This window comes from Catharus ustulatus, chromosome 4 (assembly GCF_009819885.2).
Source record: "Catharus ustulatus isolate bCatUst1 chromosome 4, bCatUst1.pri.v2, whole genome shotgun sequence".
Taxonomy (NCBI): Eukaryota; Metazoa; Chordata; class Aves; order Passeriformes; family Turdidae; genus Catharus; species Catharus ustulatus.
This window is the reverse complement of record NC_046224.1, coordinates 3,750,602-3,774,614: the sequence shown is the minus strand read 5'-3', so window position 1 is coordinate 3,774,614 and position 24,013 is coordinate 3,750,602. Positions and strand designations below refer to the sequence as shown.

At 48.2% G+C, this 24,013-nt stretch overlaps 2 protein-coding genes across 2 annotated transcripts; both read right to left on the bottom strand.

The window, feature by feature from the left end:
- Positions 1-12,249: 12,249 nt before the first annotated feature.
- Positions 12,250-17,871, bottom strand: LOC116995509 (endonuclease domain-containing 1 protein-like). The gene is made up of 3 exons (XM_033058301.1): positions 17,787-17,871; positions 15,416-15,737; positions 12,250-13,402 (listed from the first exon to the last, which is right to left on the bottom strand). The coding sequence occupies exons 2-3, from the start codon at positions 15,701-15,703 to the stop codon at positions 12,860-12,862; spliced, it is 831 nt and encodes a 276-aa protein (XP_032914192.1). The 5' UTR covers positions 15,704-15,737; positions 17,787-17,871; the 3' UTR covers positions 12,250-12,859.
- A 3,215-nt stretch (positions 17,872-21,086) lies between these two features.
- Positions 21,087-22,383, bottom strand: LOC116995160 (endonuclease domain-containing 1 protein-like). Its single transcript, XM_033057551.1, has 2 exons — positions 22,379-22,383; positions 21,087-22,088 (listed from the first exon to the last, which is right to left on the bottom strand). The coding sequence occupies exons 1-2, from the start codon at positions 22,381-22,383 to the stop codon at positions 21,479-21,481; spliced, it is 615 nt and encodes a 204-aa protein (XP_032913442.1). The 3' UTR covers positions 21,087-21,478.
- Between the last annotated feature and the right edge of the window lie 1,630 nt (positions 22,384-24,013).

Genomic DNA, 24,013 nt, shown 5'->3' with positions numbered 1-24,013 from the left:
TGGACGCAGGGAATCACTTGGTGGGGTATCCATATAGAAAACCTGACTACATGGATTTTTAAAGCTTGGCACCACCTCGCTGTGTCCCAGCAAGAGGCAGCTCACCAACACCTGCAGCAGCAGCAGCTCCAGCATGGTGGGAGGATTTCAGTGAAGGGCTCTTGCTCCCCTGGAAGGCAAATACAGAGGGACATTCAGCTTGGACACAGCTGGGCATGGCCTGGAGGCTTTTTGTGCAGGGGAACAGAGCTGGCAGAGTAGGAGATTATGAGAGACCAGGAAAGGAGTAATTTATGTCCTGCTGGATATGGAAAAATCATGGGGGCAATAAGGGTGAAACCTAAACCAGGGTTTAGGTGCCCAGAGGAGGAGACAACAGTGGGAGAAGTCAGCCTGGGTGAGGAAGGAGCCAAAGCCACCACGAGTGTCATCACCTGTCACTGCAAAGTTATCTTGCAAGTGAGGCACAGCCCTGGGACAAGGTCACCTTTCCCCACCTCCCTCCTGCCCTGAGCACTTCCCCACAGCAGACACCTGCAGCTGGGCACGGACTCTGCTCAGCCCCTGCAATGCTGAGCTGGGCTTGAATCTCATGGGGCACTGGGCAGGGAAAGAACAGCAGTGCTGCACTTCCTACATGTCCCTGGCCCCATCCAGGTTCACACAGACACACAGCTCTTCCAGTCAGACCCAGTCCTGAACCCCAATGATGCACTTGGGCTCCTGCCTCTCAGCTGGCATTGGGCAATGGCTGTCCTGCTGCTCACCTTGCATTTCCACATTATCCAACCCCAGACACTGAACTTGCAGACATGGAGTGTGGGAGAGCCTTGGTGGGGGATGGTGGTCAGGACAAACTCAGGTGCTCTCTATGTTCTGGTCTTGAAGTTTGCAGTTTATTGCATAGGGCGTGGGTAAAGAGGGCCCTGCTTGGAGCTGCCAGCCATAGCTCAGAGCAGGGCAGAGAGAGAATTTGGGGTGGTAGGAGTTCTAAGAGATAAGTAAGAGGATGAAGTAAGAGAAGTAAATAAGAACTAAGAGAAGGAATTAAGAGAGCGTGTTTCTCATTACAATACAATAAATCTTCTTCTATATTGAATATTCTAATTTCCACTAACCAATCTAATACACGCTACAAATTCTCTAACATTTGCATGCAACCTATAGAAATTGCTATATTACCATGTTTTACTGCTTTCTTGTCTGTAAACCTTTTCCTGGACCCTTCCTTTTATGCCTGGAGAGGGTCTCTGCTGGCTCTTTGGTATTTGTGGCACCTGGCATTATCTAAACAAAGGAAGGAATCCTTCAAGCATCCACATTGCTGCTCTCAGCCACACAGTCGAAAACTGCTATCATTTCTATATCGCTTCTGGTTTCCATATTCTCAAAATCTTTTGCTAGACAATCATATTTAGAGGTTTTCCTGATTCATCCTTCCAACAATGGAGAGAGAAAATGAAGGGGCCAAGCAGATGGTAGCAGCAAGCAAGAGAGTTAACACCTCAATCTTATCAGCACAATGGCTGCTGCAATGCAAGCACTGAGTGGGGGCAGCTCTTCCTGTGAGTGTTTGGGATTCCTGCTGCTGCCCATCTTCAGCTTCGATGATGGATTTTCCTGTACTGTCAAATGCACCATTGAACGAATTTATTGGACAGCCAGCTGTACAATTTTGTCTTTCTCAGTGCTGATGTGATTCTCAGCAGTCAGTAAGATCATTCCTTTATGAGAAAAGTGCTGAAAAGCTCCCTGGGATGCTGGCAACAAAGCAAGGGGCTTTGTGTCCTTTCAGAGGCAGCACAGGTTTGGGATAGTAGGGATGCTTCCATTTGCATGGCCAAACACTCAGAGGAGTGATTTATTATCAGCAGCATTTGGAATAAGGCAGGTAGGACAGGCAGTTCAAAGGGTTCCTGGCACAGAAAGCTGCCACAGCCTCTAAAGTCCAAAGTTCAGCTTTGGCTGGGAAGGGGCTGAGCTGAGGGCTGCTGAAGGCTTGACCTTGCACATTTGCCCTTTTCTTATTCTTCTCCCTGATCCTCCTCTCTCCATTTCCATTGCATTTAGCATGTAGATCTACGCACAGCCCTGCCCTGAAAATTGCTATCTGGTCCTTTTTTCTTTTGTGGTGCACCGCATTCCTGCACCAGGAATGTGGTGACCAATGATCTAGAAACTGAGAACATGAACCACAGGTTATGACTTCTTACAGTACTCTGCAGAGCACAGCCCTATTTCCCCCAAATCAATGTGAGAAGTGTCTGAGATGTCCTTTAGGGTTACTCACACAATGAGATTAAAATTTATCTAACTAACTTAATCTTACTAATAGATTACTAATCTTACTCAATAGATACATAGATAAAATCCATCAATGACAAAGAGCAGCACAGGACACTGCTCACAGTCCCGAAGTGGCAGAGGACTCTCAAATGCCTCTGCTGCAGTCTCAGATTGGCTGTTTTGTATGATCTCCAAGCAGACAGAGTTGTTGGATTTACCAAACAGGGCTTAGATTGAATTTTCTAGGAGTACAGCCATCCGTGTTTGTCTGAAGGACTGTTGCAAGGTCATGGTTCGAGTTTTGGTGCTCAATAAAATCACCCCTCCTTGTTATTCAACAGCTTCATGTTAGTTTTCAGGTGAGCTGGCTTGAGTTTCTTTCCCAAATTCTTCCTTCCCTTCTTGCCCTCCTGATTGACAGAGAATACTAAAGTGCTGCAAAATTCAGTGCATGCATAAGTTTTGACTGCTCCTTGGAGCTCATTGAATCCAGCCTAGGCTTTGTCTTTATGTATTTATTGCAATGCTCAGGAAAAGCTTTGAGTATTAGAGTGAGTGGTGAGGAAGGAGCAGGAGCTTACCTTGAAGCAGAGTCTCAGAAGAGGCAGCTGAAGAGTTTCTTCAGTTTTCTCCCTGGAGAAAGGACTGTTGGAATCCTCAGGAGTGTCACTGCAATATATACCCAGTCATAAATATGCAATATATACCATTTATCTAAGCAGAGAATACCACAGAATAGAGAAGATTTCCATTTTTTTGGGTTTTTTTTCAGGGAGTTTGTTCATACCCACCATGAAATAGGTTGACAGTTGTTTGTAATAGTTTCCTCAGAATTTCTCTGAAATTCACTGACTTACAGCGTGGTATGTCAGGATCAGTTAACAGGGTCTGGTGACTTCCTTGGTCATTTCATCAATCCCACCAGCTGCAGCTGCTGCTGCTCCAGCACCTACATGTGTTTGTGTTCCAAACAGAACATCTCTGGTGACGTGAGATGGACTGGCCTGTCTCTGAGTACACTCAGACAATCACAGGCTGCTCTTCTGCAGCCTCACATAACATCATTGCTATGGCCAGGCAACAAATATTCTCTTGCCTTATGGCCATGGCTTTGTACCAGCTTCATCCCAGCAGCCTGGGAAGGAGAAGGCTCTGGGGATACCTCAGAGCACTTGCCAGGACTTTAGGAGCCTACAGGAGAGCTGGAGACAGACTATGGACAAGAGCATGGAGCTGATAGATGTGCTGTGTTCAGAGTTAATTTTCTTGACAGTGGCAGGTATGGGGCTGTGTTTTTGCAGTTCTGCTGCACACAGAGTTGATAACACAGAGATATTTTTGGTTATTGCTTAGCAGAGCTCTCACAGTACCAAGGCCTTTTCTGCTTTTTGTAGTGCCAGGCTGGCCAGGAGGCTGGGGGGACTTGGGAGGTTGGGAGGAGACACAGGCAGGACAGGTGACCCTAAGTGACCTGAGGGATCTCCCAGACCATGTGGCATCATGCTGAGGATATAAAGTGAGGGGAAGAAGGAAGAAGGAAGACGGAAGGGCCATTTGCAGTGGTGAGTTTTATCTTCCCAGGTAACTGTTAGGTGGGATGGGGCCCTGCTCTCCTGAACACTTTTCTATCTATGGGGAATGGGCAAAGAATTCCTTGACTGTGCTTTGCTTGTGTGCACAACTTTTGCTTTCCCCGTTACACTGTCTTTATCTCCACCCACGAGTTTTCCAACTTTTACCCTCCCAGTTCTCTCCCTGATCCCAGTGTCTGGGGAGTGAGGGGGTAGCTGTGGGGTGTGACTGCTGGCTGGGGAAAAACCAAGACATTAGAAGAAAGCGAAACAGCTTGAAATGCACTGAATGCAGATATAGATTGGATATTAGCAAGGAATTTGGTACTGGGAGGGTGGTGAAGCCCCAGCACAGGTTGCCCACACAAGATGCCCCATCCCTGGAAGTGTCTGTGCCATGTTGGCTTGGGTCTGGAGCAAGCTGAGATAGTGGAAGGTGTCCTTGGCCATGAGAGGGCGTGGAACTAGCTGGTCCTTAAGGTCCTTCAAAATTTCCAGAAGTCCAGGAATAGGAGAATGATAAGTTAGTTGTTTCAACCAGAAATATACAGAGAAATATGCAGGTTTGACCAAAGGTTTTTTTAAACAAACTGTTTCAGTGATGTGGTTCCTTTTGTCTCTGTTAACCAGGGACCAATGTCTTAAACCAAGTGGGATTTAGGCAGAATGACAGAGAAGGCCAAGAAGAAGCAAATGTGGCAGAACAGGGGCAAATTCCTCCTTTCTACTGAGGTCCATCTGACATAACAAAGCAGGGCCCAACAGTGGTCACATCATTAGAAGGGGCCATAAAGCATCAGAGACCCCCAAAGTGTCCCCAACCCCACAGTGCTGCATGACACAGGGTAAACCCCTCCCAGGGAAAAGTGGGGCGATCCCACAAAAGCCTGAAGGAACAGAACCCTTTGAACTCTTTGTTGCACAGACCCCCACCCCTAAAGGATCAAGAATGAGGAAATCAAAGTTGCAGGTTTTGTTGCTGGAGCCATGGGGGTGTCTTGTATGAGCTGTTGGCACCCTGGTCCACTTTGTCCATGCCCATTCCCAGGAGAAGTAACTGGTGCCTAATACTGACACTTGTGTGGATGTTATGGCATCCTCAGATTGCACTTGGACACCCAATGTCCTGCAAGGATTCTCTGGGCACTGTGACATCACTGGTGGTTGTAGAAATTTCACTGAGAAGCAACTTGTGGTTTATATAAGACATGACCCTGCAATCCAGCACTGCAGCATATAGCTTTTATTTTAAGCTCTTGCACACTATATGATGTGGCACACATTGATCTTTTACAACCATTGAATACATTTCCCAAACCAATTTCCCATAAAAATGCAGAAAAGCTTCAGAAGCAGAGCAGAGAATGAAGGTATGGAAGGAGTGCATCACAGGAATTTAATTTAGTTTGGCTGCTCAAAGCTTTCCATGTATCTGATGCCAAACCCCGCCTGTCTGATACAACAGGTGCTGCTCTCAAGGTGCCCTTTTAAAAGCAAGCAAAGAGAAGCATATCCCAGAATCACATATTGTTGGGTTTTGGATGGAGTTCTCAAGTTCTTCAACTCCACACTCCAGTCTCAAGTAGGATGAGCCAGAGCAGGTTGTCCAGAAGCATGGTTGGATGCATGAGACAAGGAGCATTTGCCACTCCTAGGACTGAAAGGTGACTTTGGTGAGACACCTCCCCTGCCAAATCCCCTCCCTTTCGTCCTGTCTCCACAGCCCAAATCTACTCAGGGCTCTCCCTGGATCCCCTCATGCCGCGCTGTGATTCTGTGATTTTATGTGTGGTTGCTACAGGTGTAGCCCAGTCCTGGAACACCAGAGGTTGCTCCTCTAACCCCATACCCAGGGAGATGTGACAGGAAATCAGTCCTGGAGCTGAGGTTTCCCTGGGAGGACTGCAGTTTATTCAAGGATGAACAGTCTTGCTCAGGAAGCAAAAAGATCTCAGTGTAAATGGAATCTGTGACAGCAGTGCTAAGAACGTGTGTGAGAGCTGCTCTGGGCCAGGGAGCATTTTCTGCAGCATCACTCAAAAGAAGTTATAAATAATCAGCCTCATAGAGGGGTCTGTATGCTGAATAGAAGCCTGTGGAAGTTAACAAGATCAAAGATTTTTTTTTGTGGCCTGTGTTCAAGATCCAGGAGGAACATGCCAAGTTGGATAGGGCTTGGAACATGCTAGTCTAGTGGCAAGTGGCCTCGCCCATGCAGGAGTGATGGATTCAGATGGTCTTTAAGGATTCTTCCAACACCAACCATTTTATGATTCTACAAAAAGAGAGAAAGTGGAGGCTGCAGTGGTGCAAGACCAGAATCGTTGCTCAAGTTCCTAAGTGTAATGAGATGAAAAGATTAGTTTATCATAATTTTAACTGACAGTTCTTTATCTTTGGGGAGCATATTTAGCCTTCCTCTGCAGTAGGGCATGTGTGTTCCTTGTCTGGCTCACCTTCCCCCAAATGCCATCCTGCCACTTTGTCCTTAGCAAAGACAGGAATTGCCTCTTTTTCTCTTCTACAATTGTCCTGGCCTGTTCCACTGAAGTTTGTCTGAAGGACATTTGTGAGGGCTCCATAGCTTTGGAGTTCTGTGTGTCTGCTGGATCCTTCTGGACCAAGCCTGAGCCAAAGGTGTTCAGGGCTCACTGCCCATGCATGGAGATCACACCCTTCTGACTGGACTGACACTGCTGCTCCTCACTTTTCACTGCCTCAAACATCACTCCAGAAATTCCTCCACACTTAAGCTGACCCTCTCATCCCCAGTGCCTTTTCCCCCAAGGCTTTGTCCCTGGGCCATCTCAGCCCCTTCTGAGTTTCTCCTCACTTCTCTCACACCCTCACAAAGCCTGTTTGACTCTTCACTGGGAGCAGCTAAGCTCTGTCAGGGCTGCAGAACAACTCAGGGTAAAGTGGGCAGCAGATCCCAGCAGGACTGGTGGTCCCTCAAGTTTAGCCTCTCTTGGGAGCCTTTTCTCTATTACATGGGAACTCAACATAGCCAGACACAGGGAAGGGAATTATTGGACTTTGTAATGTAACACAAATAATCTGTTACTTTCATCCCATCAGGGGCTGTGTCAGCATTTGATGCCAGGAGACAAAATCCACCCAGGCAGAGGACCTGGGATTGAAGGAACTGTCCAGCAACAGGAGGTGACAGCGATGTGCTCACTCTGTTCTCCTCCAAAGCTGTCCCTGGGGAAAGGGCCGGGTTTCCCACACCACTGAAGTACCTCTGGAGCTTGTTGCTCCCCACACCGATGATGATGGAGATGAGCTTTCAGGAGAGCACTCAGAACCAGGACTGGTGCACACCAGAGCTTTGAGCAGAACCCAAGAACATTTTGAGAAGCCACGTTTCAAGGACAGGCAGCAAAACCCATATTGTCCTCCCCGGTGTGTGATAGGCTCCGAGCAGAGTATTTAGTGCAGTTGGAAGGCCAGATCTCTTACTCTGAGCACAGCACAGTGTGGATGACACTTCTGGTACCCCAGCTTGCTCATGTGCAGCAATTTTCTGTCTCTGGATGCTGCTGTATTGAACTCTGTAAATTCTCTCGGGCCCCTCCACCCACAGCTCTGCTGTAAGTGCAAAGCTTTCTGCACTTCAGCTACAGTTTGCACATGTAAAAGAAGTAAACTTTTGATTTAATGGGTGCTAGTTATTTCAAATATGCCTGCAGTGAAATCTGCCAGATGAACAGATAACACACAGCACACATTAGACAACACATTGATGCAGGAAATCACAATATCTTAAACATATACATTTATTAGCCTTGCACTTTATACACAGAGTTTTCTCTCCTTCAAAGCAGAGGAATGAGTGCTAGTTCAAACGTGTGTTCCCTGTGCCCATTAGAAAGGGAATTTGCCTTAAGAATAAAATTTCTTCTTTTTCTGCTCTTTAGACCATTCTTAAGTGCCAAATCATTTTCTATCATGTGTGTAGAGAAGAGGACATAATGAGTTAAATGACATGATATAAAAAAACCCAAGAATCCAGAAAGCTGAGAATTGACACTTAAAACTCTGTGGCAAACTGTGGCACTAAATGACAAGTACTTTTTTGTAAAATATGAGGATGGTAGGACACAGAGATGGTCCCTGGAGCTCTGTGTGCTGTTTGTGCTTCAGTGTTCTTGCATAAACTTGGAGAAGCTGCTTTGCAGTTCCCTGCTTCATTTCTCCTGTCAGAGATCTGTGTGTTTCACTTGTTTATGGTAAAACACTTCAAAATCTTGAATGAGTATTACCGTGGATTCTCTAAGCTTGCTCCAAATGTATTTCCTCCTCAGTTATCCCTCCCCAAGTAATGAACTAGAACTATGTATTTTTTTGTAATTTCAATGGCATAGCAGATATTGTGGAACTGGTGAAGGTCAGATTTATCTGGTCATTTCCGCTGTCTGAGCATGCACTGAGCAGCTCCAAATCCAGAGTCCTGTTGGGTACACTGTGTCTCCAGTTCTCTTAGGAGCACGGTCTGTCAAGAGGTGTTTCCTTCTTCATTGTAATCAGCAGCCAGGAGTTTCCAAACCTCCTTGTTAACAGACCTTCACAGACTGATCTTCCACAGAAATCAGGCAGAGCCTGGAGCAGCGTGTGAGCGTGGCTGACCTGGGTGATTCTGGATACTTAGTTTGTATCCCCCAAAAACACTGCCAGGTTATCAATGTTGTCTGCAGCATCTTTGGGTGTGGGGCACAGTGCTTGGGCAGCAACATTCCTGAACACCTCCTCACCTGACCCTCAGAGGTTCTTGGCTGATATTCCTGTGCAAAGTGCTGTTGCCCAGCAGCAAGGGACATTTTACCCAGGTGTACAGCAAGTGAGAAACTCAGTGCAGGGAGTGGGACAAGAAACCAACCAAGATAGACAACAGATAAATAGCTCCTCAGATATCTGAGGTTTAATTTCACAATGTAACTTTATAAAAGTTACCTAACAGGAAATTTTGGCTCTTGGATGGACCAAAGGAGCTTTTCCCAGCAGTTCTCTCAAGCAGAGGCCAGAAGCTGCCACTGTCTTGATTCTCCTGTGTCATTCTCTTTTCGTACTCCACATGGCAGCGGGTTCAGGCCACAGAATGTGAACCCTTGTTGAAATTAGAAAAGGACTAAGCAAGGGGCATGATCCAACCCACTTTGCAGTGAAGTGCCTTTAGGTCACAGCATTTACACATATCTCCAGGCTAAAAAAATTTTTCCTTTGTGGCTAAAATCCCTGTGACACAGGGGAGCCCAGAGTTGTCCCCAAAGGTGGACAGACACAGAGCAAAGTGCAAAATTACCCTGCCATGTCAGTGCAGCTGCATCTTCCCAGGGAGCAGAGGAGCTTCCCAGCCCAGCGTGGGCATGGAGCAGCTCTGGGCTCAGCAAAGGGCTCTATCCCTATTCCCCATACACACCAGGCTCAGCAGAAAACAGAGGCAATCCCAGATGACAGGTGCCTGGCAGCATGGCTGTGGAGCTGGGGCAGCCCTCTGCTCTGCTGCAGGCTGGGCTGCTGTGAGAAGCACAGAACCCTTTCTGTTGGAAAAGGCCTCTGAGATCATGGAGTCCAACCTTTGACCAATCACCCCCTGCTCAACTGGACTATGGCACTGAGTGCCACACCCAGTCTCCAGGGATTGGGATTCCACTACATCCTCAGGCAGTCCATTCTAATATTTATCACCTTTTATGTGAAGAAATTCTTCCTGATGTCCCACCAGAATCTCCCCTGGTGCACATTGAGGCCTTGTCCTCTCGTTGTCCTGCTGGTTGCCCAGGAGAAAATGCTGACTCCCACCTGGCTACACCCACTTTTCAGTGAGCTGTACAGAGAAATAATCTCTCAGAGCTGCCCCTCTGTCCTGGGCTAGAGAGCCCCAGCTGCCTCAGCTGCTGCTCACAGGCCTGACCCTGCAGGGCCTTCAGCAGCTTCATGGCCTTTCTGTGCCCTGGCTGCAGAGGTGGCCTTGGCCATGGATGCAGCCTGTCCAGAGCCCTCTGCAGAGCCTCGCTGCCCTGCAGCAGCTGAGTCTCCCTCCAAACTTGGGATCATCCCTGATCTTCCTGAGGCTTCACTGGGTGCCCTCACCCAGATCATCAGTGAAGAGAGCAAACGGGACTGGGCCCCACACGGATCCCTGGGGGACAGCACTTGTGGCCGGGCGCCAGCTGCATGTGGCACTGGTCACCAACACTCTCTGGGCCTGGACATGCAGACAGTTCCTGACCCGGCCAAGAGAGCACCTCTGCAGGCCGTGGGCTGGCGGCTTTTCCAACAGAACACCGTGGGAGACTGTCCAAGTAGACACTTGGTTGAAGTCCATGTATACACTTGCACAGCCTCCCCCCTCATGCCCTGGGCCAGTCAGTGATCTGCTCATCAAAGGAGATCAGGTTCTGTGGGCAGGACGTGCCTTTCCTAAAGCCCTGCAGGTGGGACTGATGCCTTGGTTATCCTGTATGTGCCGTGTGATTACACTCAGGCCAAGCTGCTCCACAACCTGGCACTAGAGCCAAGATGCCTCTGCAGGCCATGATGAGATCATGGTGAAGCAGCTGTGCCCCTGCAGTCCATTGATCCATCAGGGATGTACAGATCCACCCACAGCCCATGGGCATCCATGGGGGTGCAGAGATCCACGGGGAATGCAGAGATGCCCCCACAGCCCGTGGGGATCCATACGGGATGCAGAGATCTCCCTGCAGCCCATGGATCCACCCACAGCCCATGGGTGGTGCTCACAGCAGAGCAGGTGGATGCCTGCAGGGGGCTGTGATCCAGTGGGAGAAACAGTGAAGGGAAGAGTCCCCTGCTCCCAGGCTGGAGCAACCTGTCCTTGGAGGACTGCAGCCTATGGAGAATGACCCATGCCACAGCAGTTCTGGGAGGACTCTGTGCCTTTGGGAGGGACTCAGGTTTCAGCAGTTTTTGTTGGACTGCAGATCATGAGAGTGGAGCCACGCTGGAGAAATTTAAGAACTGTCTCCCGTGGGAGGGACCCCATGGTGCAGCAGGGGAGAGACTCCTCTCCCTGAGCATTGGGAGAAAACCTTGGGTGATTAATGGACCAAACCTGCCACACTCTTTCTCCCTGTGCTGTTGGTGGGAAGGAGGGAACAGTTGGGGGACGCAAAGGGTTGTTTAGGGGTTATTTTACCTCTCACTCTTCTCCTCTGCTTTTCTTCATAATAAACTCACGTTCTACCTGCAAGTTGAGCCTTTTTTGCCCTTGGAGGCAGTCCTTATCTCAGCTCATGAACCATTCATTAATTTTTTTATTCCCTCCTCTCTTCAGTTGTGGCAGAGGAGGGTGAGTGGGCAGCTTTTGTGGGTACCTGGTGATTGGCCAGTGTAAAACCACAACAGTTGGTCAAGCAATCAATACTTCCAGAGCCTGGAAAGCAGAGACAGTGCGCGTGGGATGAGCAGTTGTGAGGATGAGTATGGTCTCAAGACCTAGCCAATGTGCAGAGGTGCGTGAGCAAGTCAGGAACTCCCTGAGGTACAGCAGAGGTGTCTGCAAAGGAGAAATCACTGGTATCTGATGCTGACACTTGTGTGGGTGTTATGGCATTCTCAGATTGCACTTGGACACCCGATGTCCTGAAAGGATGCTCTGGGCACTGTGACATCACTGGTGGTTGTAGAAATTTCACTGAGAAGCAACTTGTGGTTTATATAAGACATGATCCAGCAATCCAGCACTTCAGTAAATAACTTTTATTGTAAGCTCTTGCATACTAAAAATGTGGCACACATTGATTTTTACAACCATTAAACACATTTCCCCAAATCAATATCCCATAAATCTGCAGAAAAGCTTCAGAAGCAGAGCAGAGAATGAAGGTATGGAAGGAGTGCATCGCAGCAATTTAGCATTGGCTGCTCAAAGATTTCCATGTATCTGATGCTAAGCCTTCCTGTCTGATACAACAGGTGCTGCTCTCAAGGTGCACATTCAAAAGCAAGCAAACAAAAGCATGTCCCAGGATCACATAATCACTGAATTGTTGGGTTTTGGAGGGACTTCTCAAGATCTTCTAGTACACACTCCATGCTCAAGCAAGATGAGCCAGAGCAGGTTGTCCAGAATCATGGTTGGGGTTTGGGTATGTGCAGACATGGAGATGTCCAGACAAGATGTCTGGGCAGCCTGAGGTGCCCTGGTGGCACAGCCTTGCTAAGGAGGGGAGGGACAAGTCAGCTGCACACTGTCAGGGAGAGCTAAGGAGGAGAGGACTCGTCCCTGAGAGCTCTCTCCTGAGATGGGCAGCAAAGCAAAGCAGCTGGAGGCTCTGGCCACGGCTTTGTGCCTTTGGGCAGAGGAGGAGGTGCCCTGAGGGACAGAGCTGCAAACACAGCAGACAAGGAAGCAGCACAGAAGCTGCACAGGACATTTGTCCCCCTGTGCTCTGCTCTGCTGAGAGCCCAGCTGCAGTGCTGCCTCCAGCTCTGGGGCCCACAGCTCCAGAAGGATCCAAAGCTGTTGGAGTGGAGTCCAGTGCAGGCCATGAAGGTGCTCTGAGGGCTGGAGCCTGTCTGCTCTGGAGAGAGGCTGAGAGAGCTGGGCATGTTCAGCCTGGAGGAGACTCCAGAGAGTCCAGTACCTACAGGATGTCTAAGAGGGCTGGAGAGGCTCTTTGGACAAGGGGATGGAGTGACAGGACAAGAGGGAATGGTTTCACACTGATGGAGGGCAGAGTTAGATGGGATATTCTAAAGAAGCAAATTGCTGGGAGCAGGCTGTGGTATATAGAGCAAAAGTTACCCAGAGCTGTTCTGACTGCCCCATCCGTGGATGTGTTCAAGGCCAGGCTGGGGAGGGCTTGGAACAAGGAAGGTGTCCCTGTCCTTGGCAGGCAGGTGAAAATGAGATGATCTTGAAGGCTGTAAGGTCCCCTCAAAACCAACCCATTCAGTGATTCTGTGATACTGTGACTCTGTGATATGTGGGAAAAACTCCTGAGCCTTTTCGATCAAGGATGCGAGTCTTATTCCTAGGCACAGGAATTTTTGAACAGAGTAACCCCTCTCCCACCATACAGCCCGGCCAACCTGTTCTCCAGGTCCCACAGCTCGAGGTTCCTCACATGGTTCTTGTTCCTCTCATTCTCAGCGATGGCTCCCCAAGCCTTTATGGGCTTGTTGCCCTTCAGGCAGCAGGCAGCTGACCAGATGTGGCTGGGTATATTTACCCTCCCACTGGGGACCTTGGTCTTCCCAGGTACAGCACCCGTGATGACATAGGTTTTGTCACAGCCCTTGGTTTTCTGGGCCATCGTTGTGTCCTCGTAGTGCTTCCAGGCACCCTGGTTGAGTGTGCTGTACTGGGGCACTATGTTGGTGAGGGTGAAGGTAGCCGTCTTGCCATCGCCAGTTTGGTGGCCACTGGGACACAAGTGACCACGGTCCAGACCCTGGGCATCACTGTAGTCTTGATCAATAGCCTGATTCTTGCCAATATCTGCTGAATTGATCCCTTTGGTTTTTTTGATGGAATCCTCTGTATCCATATCCGCGCCATACTTTTGGTTGATCAGCTTGACAGGGTAAGAAGAGGAAAAGATGTCAGCACTGAATATGCATGTAATGAAACAGATTACCCTGAAGCACACATCTCTGATTGTCAAAATACTGGTTTTTGGTCATCTCAATATAGGAAAATGGATGAATCAGAGAGAAATCATAGACATGCTCTTCCTACATGAACACAAAAGCATAAAACTAGAAAGCAGCTCAGAATGTGACTGCTCTCATTTTGCCTTGTGACCTTTGGGATCCAGCCTGCAGCCTGTGCTGGGAGCATGGATGGATGCATAAGACAAGGAGCATTTCCCACTCCTAGGATTGAAAGGTGACTTTGGTGAGACACCTTCTCTGCCAAATCTGCTCCTCCTTCCTCCTGTCTCCACAGCCCAAATCTGCCAGGCTCTGATTCTGTGATTCTGTGACTCTGTGATTCATTGATTCTGTGATTTTATGTGTGGTTGCTACAGGTTTAGCCCAGTCCTGGAACACCAGAAGTTGCCTCCTCTAACCCCATACCCAGGGAGATGTGACAGGAAATCAGTCCTGGAGCTGAGGTTTCCCTGGGAGGGCTGCACTTTGTTCAAGGATGAACAGTTTATCAGGAAGCAAGAAGATCTCAATGTAAATGGAATCTGTTACAGAACTGCTAAGACTATCTCTGAGAGCTGATCTGGGCCAGGGAGCATTTTCTGCAGTATCACTCAAAAGAAGTTACAAATTATCAGCCTCTGAGAGGAGCCTGTAATCACAAAAGAGTCCTGGAGAATGTTTGGCAGTACTCCAAAAAACACCTGGAGAAAGTTAAAAAAATCTAAGATTTTTCCAGGTATCCTTTGTCTACAGTCTAGGAAGAGAAGGTCCGTGATGGGTTTGGAGCATGTTGGCCTGGTGGCAAGTGGCCTGACCCATGCAGGGGGTTTGGATTGAGATGATCTTTAAGGTTCCTTCCAACACAAACCACTCCATGATTCTACAAAATGACAGAAGTTTTTATGCCTCACTAATGTGAAGGCTGCAGTGGTGGAAGATCAGATTAATTGCTCATGTTCAAGTGAGTATCAAATGCAAATGATTATTTTCTTAAAACTTCAACAGGTTGTTGTTCATCTGTAGGGAACAGTATTTAGACTTATACTGGAAGTGGACATAATGGTCGTCCACATTTTCACCCAAAATTCTCCCCCTACTCTGCCCATGGAAAGGTCCTGAATTTACTGCCCTTCTATTCCTTAATCTGCCTGGCCTGTGTTCCTGGAGGTCTGAAGGACATTTGTGAGGGTTCCATACCTTTGGAGTTCTGTCTGTCTGCTGGATCCTTCTGGACTAATCCTGAGCCAAAGGTGCTCAGGGCTCACTGCCCATGCATGGAGATCACACCCTTCTGACTGCACTGACACTGCTGCTCCTCACTTTTCACTGCCTCAAACATCACTCCAGAAATCCCTCCACACTTAAGCTGACCCTCTCATCCCCATTGCCTTTTCCTCCAAGGCTTTGTCTCTGGGCCATCTCAGCCTCTTCTGAGTTTCTCCTCACTTCTCTCACAGCCCTCACAAAGCCTGTTTGACTCTTCACTGGGAGCAGATAAGCTCTGTCAGGAGTGCAGAACAACTCAGGGTAAAGGGGGAAGCAGATCTCAGCAGGACTGGTGGTTCCTCAAGTTTAGCCTCTCTTGGGTGCCTTTTGGTCCCATCACTTGTTCCCCATCCCAACAGGGCACAGGGAGGGGAATCATTGGACTTTGTAATATAATGCAAATTAATTAGCCTTGGTGTTGTTGACAGGTGAAGGCAGAAAACTGGGCACCTTTGGGATATGATTCATCTCATCCTCCTGCTGATGTCTCAGATGCATCAGAGGAACCACATAGTGCAGGTGTTTGAAGTAAAAGGATAAAATTCCCATCCAGTGTGTGTCCATTTACATGTGTGTATTGTCGATGTAGGAAATGGAAGTGGTAATTTAAATACTGGAGCTCATCTGTGACTGAGTGCAGGATGATGTGCTGTAAGAGAGACACTCACCTGGGGCTCAACAAACCATGAGTCAGATCTGCCTCCTTTTCCAGGCTGGTAGATGTAAGCAGAGTACACTGGAATTCTATTGGTTCTGTCATACAGGGTGGAAAAACGATTCTTGTTTCCATAGAACTGGCAGATCCTGGCTGCGTTCGTGGGGCGCAGGGAATCACTTGGTGGGGTATCCTTATAGAAAACCTGACTACATGGAGTTTTAAAGGTTGGCACCACCTTGCTGTGTCCCAGCCAGAGGCAGCTCGCCAACACCTGCAGCAGCAGCAGCAGCCCCAGCATGGTGGGAGGATTTCAGTGAAGGGCTCTTGCTCCCCTGGAAGGCAAATGCAGAGGGACACTCAGCTTGGACAGAGCTGGGCATGGCCTGGAGGCTTTTTGTGCAGGGGAACAGAGCTGGCAACTCTAGAAATTCTGGGGTAATGAGACACCAGGAAAGGAGTAATTTCTGTCTTCCAGAATATGGAAAAATCATGGGGGCAATAAGGGTGAAACTTAAACCAGGGTTTAGGTACCCAGAGGAAGAGGCAGCAGTGGGAGAAGTCAGCCTGGGTGAGGAAGGAGCCAAAGCCACCACGAGTGTCATCACCTGTCACAGCAAAGTTATCTTGCAAGTGAGGCACAGCCCTGGGACAAGGTCACCTTTCCCCACCTCCCTCCTGCCCTGAGCACCTCCCCACAGCAGACACCTGCAGCTGGGCACGGACTCTGCTCAGCCCCTGCAATGCTGAGCTGGGCTTGAATCTCATGGGGCACTGGGCAGGGAAAGAACAGCAGTGCTGCACTTCCTACATGTCCCTGGCCCCATCCAGGTTCACACAGACACACAGCTCCTCCAGTCAGACCCAATCCTGAACCCCAATGATGCACTTGGGCTCCTGCCTCTCAGCTGGCATTGGGCAATGGCTGTCCTGCTGCTCACCCTGCATTTCCACGTTATCTAAACTGAGATCCTGAACTTGCAGAGAATTGGAGAGAAAATGAAGGGACCAAGCAGATGGTAGCAGCAAGCAGGAGGGATAACACCTCAATCTTATCAGCACAATGGCTGCTGCAATGCAAGCACTGAGAGGGTGCAGCTCTTCCTGTGAGTGTTTGGGATTCCTGCTGCTGCCCCTCTTCAGCTTTGATGATGGATTTTCCTGTACTGTCAAAGGCACCATTGCACGAATTTCTTGGACAGCCAGCTGTCCCATTTTGTCTTTTTCAGTGCTGATGTAATTCTCAGCAGTCAACAACATCATTCCTTTATGAGAAAAGTGCTGAAAAGCTCCCTGGGATGCTGCCAATCAAGCAAGGGGCTGTGTGTCCTTTCAGAGGCAGCACAGGTTTGGGATGGTAGGGATGCTTCCATTTGCATGGCCAGACACTCAGTAGAATGATTTATTATCAGCAGCATTTGGAATAAGGCAGGTAGGACAGGCAGTTCAAAGGGTTCCTGGCACAGAAAGCTGCCACAGTCTCTAAAGCAGGAAGCTCAGCTTTGGCTGGGAAGGGGCTGAGCTGAGGCTACTGAGGGCTTGACAAGTCACCTTGCACGTTTTCTCTTTTCTTATCCTTCTCCCTGACCCTCCTCTCTCCATTTCCATTGTATTCAGCATGTAGAGCTACACACAGCCCTGCTCTGACCGAATACATCTGGTCCTTTTTCCCTTTTCAAGCCCTGGATCTGGAATGTGGTGACCAATGAGCTGGAAACAGAGAATGTGAAACTCAGGTGGTGGCTTCTTACAGTATTCTGTAGAGCACAGCCCTGTCTGCCCCAAATCAATCCGAGAAATTTCTAAATAGTCCTTTAGAGTTACCCACCCAATGAGATTAAAAATTATCTAACTGACTTAATATCTAACATAACAGATATATAGAAAAAAAATACGGTGAAAATGTGCCACACAAGATTCTGGTCGCATTTCCAAAGTGACAGAGGACTCTCAAATGCCTCTGCTACAGACTCAGACTGGTTGGGTTTATAGGGTATCCAAGTAGACAGAGCTGGTTTATTTCCCAAACAGGGGTTAGTGTGAATTTTCTAGGAGTTCAGTCACATGTGTTTTTCCAGAGGCCTATTGCAAGGTCATGGTGTAAGTTTTGGTGCTCAATAACCTCACCCCTAATTCTTATTCAACAGTTTCATGTTAATTTTCATGTTTCCTGACTGGAGTTTCTTTCCCAAATATTCCATCTCTTCTTGCCCTCCTACCGAAAAGAATACTAAAGAGATACAAAATTCAGTGCATGCATAATCTCTGATTGCTCCTTGAAGCTCAGAAACTCCAGCCTAGGCTTTCTCTGTACATATTGATTGCAAAGCACAGGGAAATCTTTGAGTATTGGAGTGAGTGGTGAGGAAGGAGTAGGAGCTTACCTTGAAGCAGAGTCTCAGAAGAGGCAGCTGAACAGTTCCTTCAGTCTTCTCCCTGGAGAAAGGACTGTTTGAATCCTCAGGAGTGCCACTGCAATATATACCCAGTCATAAATATGCCCCTCCTTATAAATAGAGAATTCAAAAGAAAAGAGAAGTTTTCTATTTTTTTTTTCAGGGAGTTTGTTCATACCCACCCTGAAATGTGTTGACAGTTGTAATAGTTCCTTCAAAATTTTTCTGAAATTTGCTGACGCGCAGGACGGAATGCAAGAATCAGTTAAATATATACCCATTCCTGAATTTCCCCTTTCTTATAAAGAGGGAATTCCACAGAAAAGAGAAGTTTTCTACTTCTATTTAGGCAACTTTGTTCATACCCACCCTGAAATGTGCTGACAGTTGTTTGTAATGGTTTCCTCAGAATTCTCCCAAATTTGCTGACTTGCAGCATGGTATGTCAGGATCAGTTAACAGGGTCTGGTGACTTCCTTGGTCATTTCATCAATCCCACCAGCTGCAGCTGCTGCTGCTCCAGCTCCTCCATGTGTTTGTGTTCCCAACAGAACATCTCTGGTGACATGAGATGGACTGGCCTGTCTCTGAGTACACTCAGACAGTCACAGGCTGCTCTTCTGCAGCCTCACATAACATCATTGCTATGACCAGGCAACAAATATTCTCTTACCTGATGGCCATGGCTTTGTACCAGCTTCATCCCAGCAGCCTGGGAAGGAGAAGGCTCTGGGGATACCTCAGAGCACCTGCCAGGACTTTAGGAGCCTACAGGAGAGCTGGAGACAGACTATGGACGAGGGCATGGAGCTGATAGATGTGCTGTGTTCAGAGTAAATTTTCTTGACAGTGGCAGGTATGGGGCTGTGTTTTGCAGTTCTGCTGCACACAGAGTTGATAACACAGAGATATTTTTGGTTAGTGCTGAGCAGTTCTTCCAGAGAGCCGAGACCTTTCCTGCTTTTTGTCCTGCCAGGCGGGCCAGGAGGCTGGGGGCATTGGGAGGTTGGGAGGAGACACAGCCAGGACAGGTGACCCTAAGTGACCTGAGGGATCTCCCAGAGCATGTGGCATCATGCTGATGATATAAAGTGAGGGGAAGAAGGAAGAAGGAGGGCACATTTGCAGTGGTGAGTTTTGTCTTTCTCAGGTAACTGTTAGGTGGGATGAGCCCTGCTCTCCTGGAGGTGGGTGAAAATTTTCTATCCAAGGGGAATGGGCAAAGAATTCTTTGAATGTGCTTTGCTTGTGTGCACAGCTTTTGCTGTCCCTGTTACACAATCTTTAATTCCACACACGAGTTTTCCAGCTTTTACCCTTCCAGTTCTCTCCCTGATCCCGGTGTCTGTGGAGTAAGGGAGCGGCTGTGGGGGTGTGGGTGCAGGCTGGGTGAAAACCAAAACATTAGGACAAGGTGAAATGATTTGAAATGTACTGAATGTAGGTATAGATTGGATATGAGGTGAATGTTTGGTGCTGTGGGGTGGTGAAACCCCAGCAGAGGTTGCCCACAGAAGCTGAGATTGCCCCATCCCTGGAAGTGTCCATGGGCTCATTGGCTTGGGTTTGGAGCAACCTGGGATAGTGGAAGGTAACCCTGACCATGAGAGGGCATGGAACTAGCTGGTCCTTAAGGTTCTTTCTACCCCAAAATGTTCTGTGAGTCAATAATAATTCATTCACTCAAACTAAACTGGACTCATTTCCTTCCATTTAGAAAAGTCCAGGAATAAGAGAATGATGAGTTGGTTGTTAGAAGCAGAACTACGCAGAGAAGTCTGTTTGACCAAGGATTTTTTTAAACAAACTGGTTGGATCATGTGGTTCCTTTTGTCTCTGTTAACCTGGCACTGATGCCTTAAAAAAAGAGGGGTTTAGCCAGAGTGAGGGAGAAGGCCAAGAAGAAGCAGATGTGGCAGAGCTGGGTCGAATTCCTCCCTTCTGCTGAGGCCCATCTGACATAACAAAGCAGGGCCCAACAGTGATCACATCATTAGAAGGGACCATAAAGCATCAGAAACCCCCAAAGTGTCCCCAACCCCACAGTGCTGCATGACACAGGGTAAACCCCTCCCAGGGTAAAGTGGAGCAATCCCACAAAAGCCTGAAGGAACAGAACCCTTTGAACTCTTTGTTGCACAGGCCCCCACCACTAAAGGATCAAGAGTGAGGACATCAAGGTTGCAGGTCTCATTTCTGGAGCCATGGGGGTGTCTTGTATGAGCTGTTGGCACCCTGGCCCCCTTTGTTCATGCCCATTCCCAGGAGAATAACTGGTGTCTGATGCTGACACTTGTGTGGGTGTTATGGCATCCTCAGATTGCACTTGGACACCCAATGTCCTGCAAGGATGCTCTGGGCACTCTCAAGTAGTTATAGAAATTTCAGTGAGAAGCAACTTGTGGCTTATGTAAGACATGACCCTGCAATCCAGCACTGCAGCATATAGCTTTTATTTTAAGCTCTTGCAAACTAAATGAGGTGGTACACAATGATCTTTTACAACCATGAATACATTTCCCCAAATCATTTTCCCATAAATCTGCAGAAAAGCTTCAGAAGCTGAGCAGAGAATGAAGCAACCCAAGGAGTGCATCACAGCAATTTAGCTTTGGCTGCTCAAAGCTTTCAACGTATCTGATGCCAAAGCCTACCTGTCTGATACAACAGGTGCTGCTCTCAAGGTGCACTTTCAAAAGCAAGCAAACAAAAGCGTGTCCCAGGATCACATAATCACTGAATTGTTGGGTTCTGGAGGGACTTCTCAAGATCTCCTCATGCAAATTCCAGGCTCAAGCAGGATGAGCCAGAGCAGGTTGTCCAGAATCATGGTTGGGGTTTGGGTATGTGCAGACATGGAGATGGCCAGACAAGATGTCTGGGCAGCCTGAGGTGCCCTGGTGGCACAGCCTTGCTAAGGAGGGGAGGGACAAGTCAGCTGCACACTGTCAGGGAGAGCTAAGGAGGAGAGGACTCGTCCCTGAGAGCTCTCTCCTGAGATGGGCAGCAAAGCAAAGCAGCTGGAGGCTCTGGCCACGGCTTTGTGCCTTTGGGCAGAGGAGGAGGTGCCCTGAGGGACAGAGCTGCAAACACAGCAGACAAGGAAGCGGCACAGAAGGTGCACAGGACATTTGTCCCCCTGTGCTCTGCTCTGCTGAGAGCCCAGCTGCAGTGCTGCCTCCAGCTCTGGGCCCACAGCTCAAGAAGGATCCAAAGCTGTTGGAGTGGAGTCCAGTGCAGGCCATGAAGGTGCTCTGAGGGCTGGAGCCCGTCTGCTCTTGAGAGAGGCTGAGAGAGCTGGGCATGTTCAGCCTGGAGAAGGCTCCAGAGAGTCCAGTACCTACAGGATGTCTAAGAGGGCTGGAGAGGCTCTTTGGACAAGGGGATGGAGTGACAGGACAAGAGGGAATGGTTTCACACTGATGGAGGGCAGGGTTAGAGGGCATACCCTAAAGGAGCAAATTCCTGGGAGCAGGCTGTGGTATATAGAGCAAAAGTTACCCAGAGCTGTTCTTACTGCCCCATCCCTGGAATTGTTCAAGACCAGGCTGGGAAGGGCTTGGAACAACCTGGGGCAGTGGAAGGTGTCCCTGCCCCTGGCAGACAGGTCAAAATACATGAATTTTACTACGCTCCCCTCAAAACCAACCCATTTTGTGATTCTGTGATTCTGTGACATGTTAGAAAATCTCCTGAGCCTTTTCCATCTGCCGGGGACAATCATTCTTGAACAGAGTAACCACCGTCCCCCCGTAGAACTTGGTCAACATCTCCTCCAGTTTCCCCAGCTTGAGGTTAGTCACCAGGTTCACGTCTCTCTCATTCTGAGCGATGGCCCCCCAAGCCTTTATGGGCTTTTTTCCCTTCACACAGCAGGCAGCTGACCAGATGTGGCTGGGTATATTAACCCTCTGACTGGGGACCTTGTCCTCCCCAGGCACAACACCCGTGATGACATAGGTGGTATCACAGCCTTGGGTGTTCTGGTGCATCGTTGTGTCCTCGTAGTGTTTCCAGGCACCCTGGTTGAGTTTGCTGTACTGGGGCACTATGTTGGTGAGGGTGAAGGTAGAGTTCTTGTACTCCTCATTAATTTGGTGGCCACAGGGACTCAAGTGACCACGGTCCAGACCCTGGGCATCAACGTAGTCCTGGAGAATGGCCTGATTCTTGCCAATATCTGCTGGAGTGATCCTGTAGGTATGTATGATGGAATCCTCTGTTTCCATATACTTGTGATACTCTTTGTTGATCAGCTTGACAGGATAAGAAGATGAAAAGGTGTCAGTACTGAGGATGCATGTAATCAAACAGATTACCCTGGAGCACACATCTCTGATTGTCAAAACCCCACTTTGGTCACCTCAGTGTAGGAAAATGCATTAATCAGAGAGAAATCATAGACATGCCCCTCCTGCATGAACACAGTAGCTTTAACTAGAAAGTAACTCAGAATGTGACTACTCCCATTTTGACTTGTCATATTTGTGATCCTGCCCACAGCTGTGCTGGGAGCATGGATGGATGCATGAGACAAGGAGTGTTGTCCACTGCCCAGGGATTTTCCTGGATCCTCTCACACCATGGGGTGATTAATTGTTTCTGTGATTTTATGTGTGGTTGCTACAGGTTTAGCCCAGTCCTCATACACAAAATGTTACCTTCTCTAACCCCATATCCAGGGAGATGTGACAGGAAATCAGTCCTGGAGCTGAGGTTTCCCTGGGAGGGCTGAAGTTTGTTCAAGGATGAACGTATTTTCTCTGGATACAAAAGATCTCAATGTAAATGGTATGTGTTACAGCAGTGCTAAGAATGTGTGTGAGAGCTGATCTGAGCCAGGCAGCATTTTCTGCAGCATCACTCAAAAGAAGTCACAAATGATCAGCCTCTAAGAGAAGCCTGTAATCCCAAAAGAGTCCTGGGGAATTTTTGGGAGTACTCCAAAAAGCCCTCTGGAGAAAGTTAACAAAATCAGTGATGTTCAAGGTAATTTAGGTTTTTGTCTAGGAAGAGAAGGCCAGTGATGGGTTTGTGACAAGTGGCAAGTGGCCTGGACCATGCAGCAGGTTTGGATTGAGATGGTCTTTAAGGTTCCTTCCAACACAAACCACTCTATAATTCTACAAAATGACAGAAGTTTTTATGCCTCACTAATGTGAAGGCTTCAGTGGTGCAAGAGCAGATTAATGGTTCATGTCCATGTAACAACTGCAAATGATTATTTTTTCATAATTCAACAGGTTGTTGTTCATCTTTAGGAAAGCATATTTAGCCTCCCTCTGGAACTGGACATTATGATCTTCCACATTTTCAATCAAAATTCTCCTCCTACTCTACCCATGGAAAGATCCTGAATTTTTTGCCCTAAAATTCCTTAATTGGCCTGGCCTGTGTTCCTGGAGGTGTGAAGGACATTTGTGAGGGCTCCATAGCTTTGGAGTTCTGTGTGTCTGCTGGATCCTTCTGGACCAAGCCTGAGCCAAAGGTGCTCAGGGCTCACTGCCCATGCATGGAGATCACACCCTTCTGACTGGACTGACACTGCTGCTCCTCACTTTTCACTGCCTCAAACATCACTCCAGAAAACCCTCCACACTTAAGCTGACCCTCTCATCCCCAGTGCCTTTTCCTCCAAGGCTTTGTCCCTGGGCCATCTCAGCCCCTTCTGAGTTTCTCCTCACTTCTCTCACAGCCCTCACAAAGCCTGTTTGACTCTTCACTGGGAGCAGATAAACTCTGTCAGGGGTGCAGAACAACTCAGGGTAAAGTGGGGATCAGATCCCAGCAGGACTGGTGGTCCCTCAAGTTTAGCCTCTCTTGGGTGCCTTTTCCACATCACTTGGGCCCCATCCCAGCAGGGCACAGGGAGGGGAATATTGGGCTTTGTAATGTAACACAAATTAATCTGATTTAATGTTTCTGTCAGGTGAAGGTAGAAAACTGGGCACCTTTGGGATATGATTCATCTCATCCTCCTGCTGATGTCTCAGATGCATCAGAGGAACCACGTGGTGCAGGTGTTTGAAAGTAAAAGGATAAAATTTCCATCCAGTGTGTGCATTTGCATGTGAGTATTGTTGAGTTGGTAGGAAACAGAAGTGGTAATTTAAATGCTGCAGCTCATCTGTGAGTGAGTGTACGGTGATGTGCAGTAAGAGAAAAACTCACCTGGGGCTCAATATACCATGTGTCATGTCTGTCTCCTGGTCCAG

Excerpts from the sequence above, each read along its gene's own strand:
- LOC116995509 (XM_033058301.1), bottom strand. The coding sequence starts at position 15,703 with ATGCTGGGGCTGCTGCTGCTGCTGCAGGTGTTGGCGAGCTGCCTCTGG. Across the intron at positions 13,403-15,415 it reads CATGGTTTGTTGAGCCCCAG|CTGATCAACCAAAAGTATGG; the intron begins GTGAGTGTCTCT and ends TACCCTGTCAAG.